The 16,474-nt window shown below is 49.3% G+C and overlaps 1 protein-coding gene across 1 annotated transcript in view; it reads right to left on the bottom strand.

Annotated features, from left to right (window-relative positions):
• The window catches only part of TXNRD2 (thioredoxin reductase 2), a 79,627-nt gene that overhangs the window by 31,381 nt on the left and 31,772 nt on the right, over positions 1 to 16,474 (bottom strand). Inside the window, exons 8-10 of the mRNA XM_006875826.1 lie at positions 14,668 to 14,738; positions 1,700 to 1,719; positions 578 to 669 (exon numbers count right to left, since the gene is read on the bottom strand). Coding sequence (XP_006875888.1) covers positions 578 to 669; positions 1,700 to 1,719; positions 14,668 to 14,738 — 183 coding nt within the window. The remainder of the gene's footprint in view (positions 1 to 577; positions 670 to 1,699; positions 1,720 to 14,667; positions 14,739 to 16,474) is intronic.

The following is a 16,474-nucleotide window of genomic DNA, read 5'->3' as shown; positions in this document are numbered from 1 at the left end:
TGTTGAGCTTCTAACTACAGGTTGGTGGTTTGAACCTACTAGCCACTCCAGGGGAGAAAGATGAGGTTGCCTGGGTCCATAAAGACTTATAGCCCTGGAAACCCTAAGGAGTAGTTCTCCTCTGTCCTTAGGGTCACTGAGAGTCAGAATCAACTCAATGGCAGTAGGCTTGGTTTTGGGATTCGGGGGGACATGTTGTAGGACAGCACCATCACAAATGGCCTGACCAACTAGCTATGTTTGCTGCTCAGGGGACGTCTGCTCCATCCCTGGTGGTTGTGACAGTTCTCTCTGGATTCAGGTCCATCCATCTAGACACCAAAGAGGCTCAGCAAGGAGGGAGCTGGGAGACAGGGAGCCCCACAGTAGGGGTACTGCCTCTGCCACCAGGCCTGCCACCTCTGCTGGAGCCACACGTGGCCAGTTTAGCAAGCTGGGCCTGGCACTCCGGCTCCATGTGCACACTGATAATTCGTTCAGGATCTAGCTCAATTCCAGTTCGATCCCTAAGGATTCAGACCTGAGCCGGGAGGGGTGGAGGTGGGGACGTTCAGGGGCAGGGACCCTGTGGCACTACCTGGTCAAAGCCCCGCAGGGGGATACTGCGCAACATCACCGTGGTGTCCAGGCCCACACCCGAAAGGAAGCCAGCACACTCCAGGGCAACATCTGCAGGTGGCAGGTTAAGGAAGGTGAATGGAGTCACAGGAGCCCTGGTGACACATTGGGTTAAGCGTTGGACTGGTAACTGAAAAAGGCTGGCAGTTCGAACCCACCAGGTGTTCCGAGGGAGAAGGGGGAGGCAGTCTGCTTCTGAAAAAACTAACAGCCTCGGAAACCCTAGAGCAGTTTTACCCTACCTTATAGAGTCCTGATGAGCTGGGAGCAACACAATAGCAGTGGGTTTGTTTTGGATCAGCAGCATACTGGTTAAAGTACTCAACTGCAACACAAAGAGTTGGCAGTTCAAATCCACCAGCTACTCCTCAGGGAGAAGATGAAGCTGTCTGCTTCTTAAAGACTGATGACCTGAGAAACTCTACGGGGCAGTTCACTGGTGTAGAGCTGCTCTGTGTCAGAATCAAGTCAACGGCAGTGGGAATGAGGTCATGAAGCCACAGGGGCTCACACGCACCCCACTGGTTCCCAGCCTCAGCCCTAGGACGAGGCTCCCAGGGCAAGATGAGATGAAGAGGCGCCACACTCAGCCCCTTCTTGTGCTGGTCCTGGGGACAGCATCTTTGCCAGACCAAGCAGAGGGTGTTCCCTCCAGCCCCACAGAGAAGCTGGACTTGTGTTTCACTTCACCAGGGTCCCTGTGGCGACAGAAAGCTGCCGGCTGGGGCTCTGGGGAAGAAGAGCTACGTCTCTGACAGATACGAGACAGCCGCCCTCAGTCTGTGTCAGCCAATGCTTTCATCTTCCCAGGTCCTCTCCCCTGACCCCAGCTGGCTGTTGCTTGCTCTGCTGGATGAGGTCCACTTCCAGCTGCTCCGGGCAGGCTCTGGAGGTGCCTCAAGGAAGCTCCTGCTGCAGAAGGTCAGCCTCGAGTGGTCTCAGAGCAGAGGTCACCACCCTGAGTGGCCCCTAAGTGCTGGGGTTCGGGTAGCAAAGCACACGCCCTACAGCAGTGAGAGGTGGTGGGGGTGGGCAGTGGGGGATGGACCCAGCCTGTCACCTCCACGCTAACAAAGGATACAGCTGCCGCCGACCACCAACCTGCGGACAGAGAGAAAGCCAAGTGAGTCTGTGCATGAGGTTCACAACAGCTCACACAGCCGTCAGGGTGGAAGTGGGGGCCAGGTCTGGCTTGAGTGGACTCACACACCAGGCCCTGCAGCTGGATGAGGGGCTACAAACAGGTACCGAGCCCACTTTCCAGAGGCTCCAGTGGCGCAGCCCACAAGTGGGGCTTACCAGCATGTGTCCTCCTGAGCGAGGTCCAGTCAGCAGAGCACAGGGGTGACCTAACTGTGGGTCACTCTGGACCTTCTGGGCCAGGGTGGAGGCTGGGGACACTTAACAGTGAGTGGGTGATGGGGCAGGACTGCCACAAAGGCAAGGCCAGGGAGCCCACCCGTGCCCAACCAGCCCTACCACAGGTGGGCCCAGGGCCTGAAGAACCAGGTCCCTCCAAACTTATTACATTACAGCCAGGATCAAGTGATCCAGGACAGCAGACAGGGTGCTGGGACCAGCAGAGGAGTTTGAAAGGTTCCTCGGTAGTTTAAATTCGTTCCTGCTTCTCAACCCCACACTGTGCATATAAACATGCACACACGTACTCATATGCGTGCACTTGTAGGCACACTCATAGAAAAGCACACACATATGCACACACAGAACAAAACCTGCAGCCCGGGCTAGGCGCATGGGTGGGCTCGTCAGATCACCCCTCAGCCTTTGAACAAGAAGAGGTGATGTAAGGATGGATAAACCCAATGTCAGCATTAATCCCAGCAGGTACTAATGATATAATTCCATTTCAAAAAGCGGCGGATCCTTTAGAATACTTCTGCAGTGGCCCTGGGGGAAACAAATGGTCCGGGACTTCCCTCATGGGAGCTGGCGACAGAGCTGAGCAGCTCGCTGCTACCAGGGTGAGCAGATGAAGCTCTTGCCACCAGGTGTGAGATTGTCCCAGCCAGCCAAGTGCCGCCCTGGCACGGGGCCTCCTGTCAAACACAATGCTAAATGTAGCATTGCTGTAGTTCTATGGAAACAGACACACAATGTACACATGTGTGCAGACACGTTAGTGCATGTACAATATACATGAGAGATCTTCAAAGAGTTCGGGGAAATTCCATTACTTTGTCATTCCATTTTTCCACAAACTTTTTGAAGCCCCCTCATTTTTCTCTCTATATAGGCGACCCTGGGTAATGCAAAGGTTAAGGATTTATCTGGTAGCCAAAAGATTGGCAGTTCAAACTTACCCAGAGGCACCTTGAAAGACAGGCCTGGTAATCTGTTGTTTGTTTGTTTGTTTTTTAATGTTTTATTGTGAATTATGTGAAACATTAGTTTTACATTTATCCTATCGTGTATCGTTTCATTGCCATGGTTACAATCCCCTCCATGCATCATCACCCAACTAAAGGGTATACCCTACAAGCCTGCCCCCCAGTTGTCAACACACAGCCCCTCTCTGGTTCTAAAGTCCCCAGGTGCTCCATCTCTCCACATCATCATCCCTGCCTCCATCTCTGGCGTCACTGCTTCTCTGGGTAGGGTCCGGCTCTCTGCTCTTCTCCCTTGATGGTCCCAGGGACCTCAGCTCCTAGACTGCAAAGCCAGTCACTCCCCTCCTTGCTACAAAACATCTACCTTTACATTTCCAACCCTCACAATCAGTCCTGATAACAATTATTCACTATTGTATCACAAGAGACTGATTCGCATTTCCTTTCACCAGCCCTGCCTAGACAGATTGGATACTACTCAGTGGAGACTCTACTTTCCTCCACACCCTCTGGATCTAGGTTCCCTCTTGAAAGCTTGTAAGCCAGTCACTTCTTGCCTTTGTAGCCCCCCCACTTTGGATAAGCCAATGTCCAAGTGGCCCATCCCTGTCTACTATGTGTATGGAGGGGGTGGGAATGATCCTTGCTATAAAGATTTGTTACATCTTTTGAGCTACTGCATCCATAGGTGTAGGTCAAGTTCATCAAATTGTGTCAGATTACTCTTTTTTTCCTCTTATTTCTTCTTCTAGTTGAGCTCTGATCATCTAGTCATTGAAGCCAGGTCAAGTGGGTATTATCTACAAGTGTGTGGGTGTTCTTATGCATATGCCCTCTCTTCTTTTTTTTTAATGTTTTATTGTAAATTATATGATAGTTTACATGGGAGAACTTTAGTTTTACATTCATTCCATCGTATATCATCTCACTGCCATGGTTCCAATCCCCTCCATGCATCATCAACCACCCAAAGGGTATATCCCAGAAACCCGCCCCCAACACTTGCCCCTCCTCCCCCCAGTTTTCGGCCCACAGTCCCTTTCCCTCTCTGGGTCCGAAGTCCCCAGTCGCTTCATCACTCCACGTCATCATCTCTGTCTCTATCTCAGGCATCATTGTTTCTCTGGGTAGGGTCCCGCTCTCGGCTCTTCTCCGTTGATGGTCCCAGAGGCCTCCGCTCCTATCCTGGAGAATTAATCACTCCCTTCCTTGCTACAAAACCTCCACCTCTGCATTTCCAACCCTCATAATCTGTCCCGACAAGCATTATTCACTACAGTATCACGAGTTACCCACCTATATCTCCTTTCATCAGCTCCGCGCAGACAGAATGAATAGTACCTACTGGAGATTCTGCCTTCCGCCATGCTCCCTAGCACCAGGTTCCCTCTTGAAAGCTTGTAAGCCAGTCACTTCTTGCCTTTGTAGTCTCCCCCTTCCCATTTGAGTATCCAATGTCCAAGCTGCCCTTCTCCATCCACTCTGTGTGTGGGGGTGTGTGTGAATGTTTCTCGCTGTGAGGATTTGTTCCTTCTTTTGAGTCGCTGCTCCACAGGTATAGGTCAAGTTCATCAGACTGCATCAGCTCACTCTTTTTTTTTTTTTTTTCTTTTTCCCCTCTTCTTTCTTCTCCTGGTTGAGCTCCAATCATCCAGTCATCCAGTCCAGGTCACGTGGGTATCATCTGCAAGTGTGGGCACTCCTGTGCATTTGTCTTCTCTTCCCGTCAGCCGGTAGCTCCACTCTCCTCTCGAGTCCTCCGTGGCCACGCCACTGACTCTGGGCCCAAGAGTCCCCAGGCCTCTTCACACTGCTTGCCAACCAGATCCCCAACTGGGTCCACAGAAGTCCACTGAACATTGTAGGGCTTAGCTTGCCGCTTCATTGCTGCTGTTACCCCACTTCCCCCCATTGGTGATGTGCCCTCTCTTCTTAACAGCTGGACATTTCACTCTCCACTCTAGTCCTCTGTGGCTATGTCACTGACTCTGGGCCAACGAATCCCCAGGTCTTGCCACACTGCTGGCCAACCAGGTGTCCACCAGGGTTCCCAGGAGTCTATTGAATGTTGTAGGGCTTAGCTTGCAGCTTCATTGCTGTTTTTTCCTCACTTCCCCTTATCAGTGTTGAATGTGGTCATCAATCATAGCATGCATTCCCATTGAGTCTTAGTCTTGGAAGGGGGTTTGCTCTGAGGGGACCCGACCACTTGCCTTGATGTCTCCTATGCGAGCATCTTGCTTGTTCTTGTAGTAGTCAGTCAGTCTGCCTCTATTGTTTTGTAATTTTCCTGTCAGTCTTTCTTTCAAGAAGTATCTTCTGTTCTTCTAGCCGCTCCAGGCTGGTCTGTCCTTTCAAGTGGAAATTTCCCACCTCTGAAGATTCTGGATGCTGTTTAGGCTTCCACCTATAGTCTTACGTAATGCAGAAGCTATGCAGGAAGCCTCCTTCCCTGGGCATATAATAGCCCCATTTTAGGTATTCCAGTCAGTTATAGGCAGAAGACAGATTTACAAGCTTTCTATGGTGATATTTCTGGCTATTCCTTTTTCTCCCCCTCAAGTGTCTATTTTATAATGGTATGCCAGGGAAACCAAGATTCAAAAGACAGCCAAGCATCTTAACATTATTTCCCCTTTTTCTCCATTCCAACCATGTCTCAATCCCTGTATCCCAGAGCCCTGTTGTTTCAAGGTTGTGCATACATCATTCTTTACCTCTGTCCCACTTAGCCCATGCAAACTTGCCTAACTGTTTTCCCTTCTGCTTTGTTCTCCCATTCCCCTTCCTCTTCTTATATATTGCCCCTCTCCCCAGCACCCAGACTATCCTGTGTCTATTCCCTGCTTCGTGATCCACCTTCCCCTTCCTCCCCTCACACACCCCCACTTGGTAATCTGTTTTTAAAAGATCCCAGCCTTGAAAATCCTAAGGAGCAGTCCTACTCTGCACACATGGGGTTGTCATGAGTCAGAATCGACTCGATGACAACTAACAACATATGAGAGAGCTTCAGAAAGTTCATGCAAAAATTCCATTATCTTTTCATTCCATTTTTCCATGAATTTTTGAAGCCCCCTCACATAGGTACATTTCCCAAAGTTCAAAACACCAACATTTTGCACTCAGTGTACATGGTGAAAGGCACAATGCTTCTTTTATGAAGAGATGAAAGTATTAGTTACTTCAAAAGAATCACACAGAATTTAGCTGCTTTGAATATCTGACCCTAAATGCAAAACTGAAGTTGGTGACAAGCATCCACAACAAGCATACAGGCCCTTTGCTCTGGTTCCTGTTGGAAGTGCTGGTATGGACAAGTTGCATTCTGGAGTAGCTCAAATGCTTCCCCCCAGTGGTCTCCTTATCTATGGTCTCTTGCCTCTGTAAAGTGGACATCTCCATGTATCCATGTGCATGGGTTGGCCCCAAGCACCAAAACCCTTAAGGGTTGTCACCACCTCAACCTGCAAGACAGTGGACTGCACTGGACCAAGCCACTTCTTTAACCCCCCTCCTACCATGGAGATCCTGGTGTGGCACTGTGGGTTAATGCGCCAGACTGCAAAGCCATTTGAACTGCAAGGTCGGTGGTTCAAGCTCAGCAGTTGCTGCTCAGAAACCCTGTATAGAGTCACTATGGGTTGGATCTGACTTGACGGCACTTAACAACAACAATAACCACGGAGCTGTGGTAGCATAGTGGTTACAAATCGGGCTGCGAACCTTAAGGTCAGCGGTTCGAAACTACCAGCTGTTCCATGGGAGAAAGATGAGGCTTTCTGCTCCCGTAAAGATTTACAACCTTGGAAACCCTGTACAGAGTCACTATGAGTCGGAACCAACACCACGGCACATAACCACCACCACCACCACCACGGTGCCAAGGACTTCTGTAGTGGTGCTGTAGGATCAGCACTGAATTGCAAACCACAAGATTGGCAGTTCAAACCCACCAGCTGCTCCTTGGAAACCCTATACAGAGTCTTTGGAGTCAGAATGGACTCTAAGGCACCTAACAATAAAAACCATGGTGCTGAAGGTACAACCCTTCCAACTCATTCTTTTGGTAAGAAAAAGACTACATGTACTCGAAACCTCCCGTACTGGTGTCAGATGGGGTCCTGAAGTGGGGAAGCTGGACAAGCCAAACCCACTGCCATCGTGTTAATTCTGACTCATGAGACCCTAGAGGACAGAGGAGAACTGCTCCTTAAGGCTTCTGAGATTGTTGATCTTTATGGAAGCAGACTGCCTCATCTTTGTCCCATGGAACAACTGGTGGGTTTGAGCTACTGACTTGGGTGGTTAGCAGCCCAATGCTTAACCCACAGCACAACAGAGTTCCCTGAGCAAGCAAACTGTGCTGAATTACCAGCTCCTTCCTGGAGCACACTCAGCTCTTTGGACCCCTGCAGGGTCACCCACAGGGCAGCAGAGGAGTGGCAAGCTTAGGTGTGAGACTGTTGTGGGCTTGGGACCCATGACTCCCACCCCAGGGGGCCATCAGAGCCTGGAACCTCCAGTCAACTCTGAAGTGGTGACTGAGGGACAGCATCAAGGAGGTAGGGGCCAGGGGGGAGGGCAGGGGAGTACGGTGGTCAACTGGACTCTCCCACACCAAAGCAGGAAGGTTAAGCATGCAATGGTGCAGTGAGCTAAGTGTTGGGCTGATAAGCACAAGGTCGCTGGTTCGAACCCACCATCTACTACAAAGGAGAAAGATGAAATAGTCTGCTCCCATAAAGACGGACAGCCTTGGAAACCCTAGGGAGCAGTTCTCCTCTGTCCTCCAGGGTCACCATGAGTCAGAACTGACTCAAAGGCAGCAGGTTTGGATTTTGGATTGTTTTTTCATCTTCCTGAGTGAGGATATCAATAGTGTGAGTTTTCACTGCACCATAGTCGAGTAATTTAACTAATAATGTGAATGTTTATTCTTCTAAGACTTCAGGATGTGAGAACCCAACCAGGAATGTCTCTTCAAGTGAACTTGTTGTTTGTTGTTAAGTGTTTTCGAGTTGGTTCCCACTCACAATGACCCTGTATAGGGTTTCTGAGGAACAGTTGGTGAGTCTGAACCATCAATCTTGCAATTAGCAGTCCAGTGCTTATCCTATAGCGCCACACCAGGACTCCCTCAAATGGGCTGGAAGAAGAAAATGCTAAAGAGAACTGGAAATAGATGCAGACTCCTGAGGAGTGAAAAGTCCTGTTCTATGCTTTTTATAAGAGCTTTTTTATAAAATAAGAAGGTACTATAAATTGGAATTGATTTGATAGCAGTGGGTTTGGCTTGGTTTTTGTTTTGAATCTGGACATGGCCTAACGCCAGCCACTGACAAACCTTGGCCTGGATGGAGACCAGGGCACAAGCGAGGACCACTAAAGGGGTTCCAAGAACCATTTGGTCCTGACTGGCCAGTAGGTGGTGTTGGGGAGGAGAGTAGTGGTGCTAGAAGCAGGGACCAGCTCCTCATCTAGGGAGAAGAGGCTGCCCACCTGCATCACAGTCAGTCTCTGAGGGACGGAAACACCGGACTTCAATGAAAAGATCAAGAGCAAAGTGGCCATGTAAGGTGCAACTAGTGATCTCTCCCCATATGGAGCAAGAAGAGACATCACAATATCACAGACACATGGAAACAATTAAACCAAGGACTCATGGACCTCATGACCTTAGCTTCCACAGGACTCGCGGACCGCACGACCTCAGCTTCTACCACCTTGAGACCAGCGAAACAACAAGGTTCCTGACTACCACTGCTGACTACTCTGAAAGGGATCACAATAGAGGGTTCTGGATAGAGTGAGAGAAAAACATGGAGCAAAACTCAAATTCATAAAAAAGGCCAGGCTTACAGGTCTGACCAGGCTTAGTGGTAGAACCCCTGAGACTATGAGCCTTTGTCACTCATTAGGACTAGAACTGAACTCGCCACCAGTGGATTAAAAAAGCAAAAACACACCAGGATCAAGAAGCCTCAGCCCACACAGGAAGCTACTCCCTTCAGTCTCTGGCTCCAATTCCATTCTAGACAATGTAGTGTTACTGGGGAGGATAGGGCTGATGTGGGCTGCTATCCATCATTGGTCAGGAGCTGGTAGTGGCCCTTGTCCAGTGGATGGGGCTGCAGAATTTATGGGTATGGCTGGCTCATATGGGTACAGTTGCCTTCTTGTCACCATTCACCAGGGAGAGTTTGTGCTATCAAGTCTTGATCAAACGCAGCTTGTAAAAGTTCAAGATGGCCACATCACAGCAGGCCAGCCAACGGGTTGCCCAGCTTCTTCTCCAAGTCGGTATCCAATCTAATCCTCTGTTCTTTGCTCTGAAACTCAGGCTTTCAGGATTATCATGGGTGTTTATTTCACTTGTTTTCTTGGGCCTTTGTTACATGTCTGCCTGCTCCACCATCTTGCCAGAAGTCCTCCCGATTCCATCCTAAATTCCACCTGGGCAGCTCTACTCTGAGCGTTAAATAGTTACACTCAGACAACCACCGTGGGATTCTAGGCTTTTGAGTTCGAATCTGAATGGGGAAGGAACCCAGACAACAACAGAAGCCCCGAGCTCAAAAACCTCCATCTGTCTCTTAATTTAAAGCCTCTGTCCCACACTCCAAGTGAACCAAACCCCAACCCACTGCCGTGGAGTTGATACCGACTCATAGCAACCCTGTAAGACAGAGTAGATCTGCTCCCTAGGGTTTCTGAGACTGTCAGTCTTTATGGAAGCCTCGTCTTTCTCCCTTGAAGCAGCTGGTCACTTCAAACTGCCGACCTTTCGGATTAGCAGAACAGCACTGAACCCACTGCACCAAACCTTTGATGTTGGTGTTGTTATGTGCCATGCAGTGTGAAATCAGCTCAATTTATACAAACACCCTTCCTGTTTTTTCCCCCTAAAATCTCCACAGAGTCCTGGGGATTCAATAGAAAGCACTGGGCGGTTGGCAGTGCCACAGGACTGTTTATTGCTGGAAGATCCACCCCACTGCAGCACCCACTGCAGTTACTCCCCCTCTGGCCACTCCTGCCCACCTCCCCCTGACACACACACTTCTCCCACCTGTCCTGGAATCCACAGAAAAACAAGAAAACAAGAACAATGGAAAAGGAAAACAGCCCAGATACAAAGCTTGCCTTCAGGTAGGAGACCCTGTAGGTGCCATACCTGCAGAGCTCCCCGAAACCTCGCCCACCTTGCTGTCTACAGCATCTTCTCTCCCAAGGGGGCAGCTACCACCCCTTCCCATCAGCCTCAGAGGATCCAATCCCTAATTCACAAACTCGTGACACTCTTCGGGGGGCCTTCCACACTTGACCCATCTCAAGAGTCCCGAACCAGGACCAGTGCTGGTATTGGTACCCTATTGTCATCCCATGAAGATCTTCTGCTAACTGTGTCTCCACTGGCTCAGTCTGTCCATCCTGACATCTGTCCAGTCCTGGGTTCCTGATACCTGGGCACAGAGTAAAGAGTGTCCTCAAATGCTCAGGAGGCTGGAATGTTTGTCATCATAGAGGTCCTGGGAGTCTGGGGAACCCCAAGTTCCCATTACTGGGCTCTGCTGACCAGAACCCAAAGTTCCTGGTCATGGTGCCACACGCAGAAGCAGCTGAAAGGTGAGTCCCAGCATCCAGGATGAGGCAGCGGATCACTGGGCCACTCCGTGTCCACTCATGGGAGGGAGCTCAGTGTGAAGCTACAGAGCCATAAAAGGACTCCATGGGACCGCCCACGGCCACCCTCTGGTCCCAGGGATGACAATCCAATGTAGCACCCTCAGCCAACAGGCAGGCACAGGCGAGCTGCTCACGTGGACAAGAATCTGTCCCTGCACCGGCTTCCCAGAGCCAGCCGACCAGGCCTCCCGGACGGAGCCAGCCTTGACCATCCCCACACAGCTCTGGGACCAGAAGAGCCGCCTTGGGGTCCATATTCATTTCAGCTCCATTTTAAAAGCGAGTTAAAATAAACACGGGGAATATTTATAAGGCAAATAAATCTGGCAGAAACAGCCCCTCCAAGTGTGAGCGGCAGCCTCCCCCTCAGCCCCAGCCCAAGCTGATAAAATACAGAAATGCTACTATAGACCCTGCAGGCTTATTTTGACTACAGCTGAGGAATGTAACATGTAAACACTGACTCCCATGTTACACTGTTACAACTTGCATTAACAGCACCGGACAAAAGCGGTATTTTCACAGAAGCATCGTACAGGGATATATCTCCAGCTTAATTTTGTAAAAAAACCCCATTTCCTCACATAAATCATGCTCAAAACGAAACGGGTGACTGATACATTGCAAACGTCCCCCCCCCCCACTTAAACAATAACATACCTAGATTCCTTCTCAAAGTAAGAGCTTTAAAAAAAAAAAAAAACCTTTAAAAATTTTTTTCTGAAGTAAATAAACACTACTGTTTCTTTGCTGACTAAAATATCTGGGGTTGTGTCTTCACAGCCGCGTATAGGCTCTCGGAGGAACAGGACTGTGCCCAGGCTTGAACCCACTGTGCCCTGGGTGTCCCTTCGAGACAGCCCCCAAGCAGACGCCAGCATCAGCAGGTAAAGGAAGGAACCAGCGGGAGCCCAGAACCTTCTACGGGTTGGAGATGCTGCTTTTAGGGTATCACAGAGAAAGAGCCCGAAAGCATAGTAATACAGATAGGGATGAAGTGGGAAGGAAACGCGGGGAACAGGACACAGGACATGCTGCACTTGGGGGCAGCACCAGGAGCCAAATGGTGAGGCTGTGTCCATCTCAATTCCAGACGTCTGCAGGAAGAGGCCGGACATCAATGGAGCAAAAATGAAGACGAGAAGATTGACGCACAGGCGCCAAACCCACATGAGCAGCACAAGTGGGGCACACGTGCGAGGGGACTGGAGGCCAGTCTTGGAGCCTGGAATAGGAACGTGGCTTCCTGACCGGTCAGTGGGTCGGGGACAAGCATACCCATATCACAGACTAAGACAAAATCGGCCTGTGGCAGCTCTGGAAGAAAATATGGCAGTTTGCTAAAAATAATCTTGTTACCTTTCTGAATTCATACTACCTCTAAAAGTCATTAAGTGCAAAAAGAATTTGTGGTTGTTAAGTGCCGCTGAGTCAATTCTGACTCACGATGACTCTGTATAGGGTTTCTGAAGAGCAGCTGGTGGGTTTGAACTACAAACCTTGTGGTAAGCTTGTGGTTATCAGTCCAGTGCTTATCCTAACGCACCACACCAAGACAGGTTTTATTAAAAAAAAAAGAAGAAGAAAGAAAAAGCATGGCACATGGCAGGCCATCGTGAACCAAGTTAGAAGCTGAGATACTGTGCAGCATAAAGGACCCAGGAGCACACTGGTACCCCCACAAACCTCTTGAGGAGCAATGAGAGGAGCGCTGTTGTTGTTTGTCACCATGGAGACCCCATGCATGCAGAGTAAAACTGCTCCATAAAGTTTTCAAGGCTGTGACCTTTCAGAAGTAGATCACCCGGTCTTACTTCCAAGGCCCTTCTGAGTGGGTTTAAACCACGCTTAACTATTTGTATTACCCAGGGACTCCCAAGAAAAGGAAAAGGTAAAAAAGCTGACAATTCATGCACATACACCAGCAAACCAAAGGCCATCGAGTCCAGCCCAACTCACAGAGATTCTACAGGACAGAGGAGAACTGCTCCCCTAGGGTTTCCAAGGCTGCCAATCTACAGAAGCAGACTGTCTCATCTTTCTCCCACAGGGCAGGTGGTGGGGTAGAACCACCAACTTTTCCATTAGCAGCCCTGCACTTAACCTGTGGTGTTACCAGGACTCCGCATCCCATACATACTCACAAACACCAGAGACAGACCCACACATTCATGCGCACACACACAACAGACACACTCACATGCCCACACTCAGACACAACATATTCACAGACATATACTATCACAAACACACAGAGACACACTTGATTTTAAGCGTCCAGAGTCCTGGTGTGGTTCTGTGGATTAATGCACTGGACTGCAAGGTCATTTGAACCACCAGGTCGGCAGTTTAAGTTCACCAGCCACTCCTTGGAAACCCTACACAAGGTTGCTATGAGTCAACACTGACTCAACAGCACTTAACAACAATAACAACAAACATATAAAAAGCTGCTTACACTAACTAATAACAGGAAGTGTAGATAAAATAAGATTATCAGAGATTTTAAAAACCAGTACCCAGAAATGATGGCATAAAGAAAAAAAAAAAAAAAAGCTAAGTGTGTCAACACAATAAAAGTCAGGATGCAGGCATGAAAATAACAAATCAACAGGCAAAACAAAACCTGGGAAAACCCACGGAAGGTGATGGGTACATGGGTGCAGACCAGCTCAAGCCCAAGGTCCAAGGTGGTCGTGGGCAAGGACAAGGACCTGCTACAGGCAAGTAGGCGTGCTCTCGGGAAGAATGGGCACCGCAGGGGGAGGCAACGTGCCTTTCCACGTGTTCCTTTATAAAGAGCTGGTGCCGAATGTGTGGACAGAGGTGGGGTCGGCAAACCTGTCCACGTGTCAGATGTGAGAAGCAGCACAATCCGACCAGCCGTGCTCGCGAGAAAGATTTACAGCCTAGAAAGGATTGAATGGACCCGATAGCAGTGACTTGGGGGGGTCCTCGGTAATGTAAAGGTACAGTGAGCTACACGACGTCTATGCTAGGGTCTTGAAACCTGACAAGGAACCAAAGGGTAGCGGGAAGTGTGTGACTATGACGAGTACAAGCAAAGCACGTGATACACATGCATGTGCACACACACTCCAACTCACACACACACACACACACACACACACACGTTCCTGTTATCTCCAAAATGACACTCACTACCCCATAAACAGTCTTATACACACACACATTTGCACACACGACATACACATGCTCCCACTTCCTCTTACACGACACCCATGCACACTCCCCCCACATGCATACATACACATACACCCCTGCACAGAAACACACACACACAGGCACACACACACATTTGCCTCTGTGCACACTTTTCCACTGGTATTTTCTGGAAGGTAAGGCCCAGATTACGCAAGGCTCCATGATGACCAAGCCTCTGCTGCTCTCTGGTGGCCTCCCTGGTCACTACAAGATGAAGTCCCTAAAGCACCCAGAGGCAGGCGTGCCCTGGCAGTAACAGCCCGCTCCAGTGGTGGTGGGGAAGTAGGGGGATACAGGAAATTCACTTAGTACATTCCTGTTTGCTCTGTGTACCACGACCCATACCTGTAGTTCCTGCCCCCACACCGGGCTGTGGTTTCCAAGACCTTTGGATTTTTTGCTAGATTTTAGGGAAGCCCACATGTGAACCAAGAGACAGTGAGGACATATTAGATGGCAGCCAGTGGAGGGGCTGAGGGCTTTCCCCAGGGACCTGGCCTTGCTTTTCCCCTCAACACCTCCCTAATGTCCACAACAGGACCACTGTGACCCTGTGACTCGTGGAACCCTGCTGGAAAACCACTGCTCTAGACATAGAACTCACACTGTCATATCCAAGACAGTCACAGTGCACCCACAGCCCCACAGAGGGGACAGGACATGGGCTTTCTTTTTTATAAATAAAAGGGAATGAATGTGCCAGAGTAAGAGGACCAATGTGGGATCTCTGCACCCTCAGAGTCCCTCTAGGGACAAAGGCACCCATGCCCGCACACCTAAGCCTTACGTTTTTCCAGGGGACTCCTTCATCCAGAATATGTCATCGCTTGTAATCCCATACTCCAAAGCACCTTCAACCTACCAAGAGACAAGGATTGATGTAAGAGGAGTTGTCTGGTCTGCTCTGGGGACTTGCTCAGAGAGGCTGCCTGCTTGCACACACAGCCCCAGCATAAGTACCCAAACTGACTTGAAGCTTCTGTGGGGACAGAGGTTGGCTTGTCTGGCCCTGACTCAGATCACCATCTGCCTGGCTCCCAAAGCTGCGTCCTCCAGGTGGGTGCAACAGGCAGGGAGGATCTTTCTTCTCTCTCTGGGATTTCCCCGATTCAGATCCTGGGCATGCACCTGGGGTGGGCATGGGAGCTGCAGAGTCCCCACAGAGTTGTCTCCCATAAGTCTGTCCTGGGTGCTTGGGAAAGGAAGAGATGGGAGGGGTGCTTCTGCCAGCAGGGACACTGCAGTGTCTGTAATGGCAGTGGAGCTGCCCGGCCAACAGGGAGAGTCCTAGCCACAGAGGTAGGAGGGCTACATGAAGGGGAGATGTGGGTCAAAGCAGGATGCTGGGCCTCTCAGGATCAGGGCTGGAGGGCAGGAGAGACTGAGGAGCAGGATATGACCAGGGCTCATGTCCAAGGGGCAAGGCTGATGCTGGACCACCAGGCCCCTTCAGAAGGGCTCTATGCCCCAGGAATCATTACAAATCACCCCAGATCCTGGTGGGAGCCTGTCCCCAGGTGACCTGAGGAAGGGCAGCTGTGCATTTGGGAGATACATGAGCAAGGACCCCTCTTCCTGGTTGGTGAGAGTAAGATGTGCTCAAATAGAGGAAACAGATTTCACACAGTTTATAATTCCAACTGGCAACAAACTAAATAAATAAAGTCTGGAATTTCTGGGGTTTGCTCAAGGAAAACAGAAAGGTCTGTAAAATCCAATGGGACTCCCGGCTACCATTAACAACAGCTCTGAAAGAGATCACTTTAGAAGGTCCTGGATAGAGCAGAAGAAAAATGTAGAACAAAATTCAAAATCACAAAAAAGACCAGGCTTACTGGTCAGATAGAGACTGGTGGAACCCCTGAGACTGGCCCTTAGTCACCCTTCAGGTCTGGAAATGAACTGACCCCCATGGCTCAATTTTCAGCCAAATAATAGTCTATAAGGGGAACAGGAACCCTTTGAATAATCAACCATTTGAGCTCAAAAGAGCAGCACTGACCCAAGGACAAAGTTCCCTCAGGGTTAAAAAAGAAGAAGGAAACAGGAAATGCAGGGAGGAAATGGGACAAGTGATATTACACTGTGAGCTTACTATCAATGAGATGAAACTAAATGAATCTGAATTATTGAATGGAAAACTGATCTGCTCTGTAAACCTTCACCAAAAAAAAAAAAAAAAAAAAAAAAAAAAAAAAAAAAAAACCTTAATGAAAAAAAAAAAAAAAAAAAAAAGGATTACACAGTATCATATGACCTAGCAATTCCACTCCCCACCTTGGTCTACAATGAAATATACTCAAGAGAAATAAAACAAGTGTCCACACAAAAAAGGTAGCAGTGATGTTTAGAGCAGCACTATTCATGATAGCCAAGATGGGGAAGAAAATGTCCCTCTGCTGATAAACAGATCAATAATGTGGTCTAGACAAACAACAGGAGCTCTGGTGGTGCTGTGGGTTAAACATTGGGCTGTTAACCTAAAGGTCACAGATTCAAATCCATCAGCTGTTCAGTGGGAGAAAGACGAGGCATTCTGCTTGTGTAAAGATTGACAGCCTCGGAAACCCTATGGAGCGGTTCTACTTTGCCCT

Source organism: Chrysochloris asiatica, unplaced genomic scaffold (genome assembly GCF_000296735.1).
Source record: "Chrysochloris asiatica unplaced genomic scaffold, ChrAsi1.0 scaffold00340, whole genome shotgun sequence".
NCBI lineage: Eukaryota > Metazoa > Chordata > Mammalia > Afrosoricida > Chrysochloridae > Chrysochloris > Chrysochloris asiatica.
Note: the sequence above shows the minus strand (reverse complement) of the source record. Positions and strands in the feature narration are given on the sequence as shown.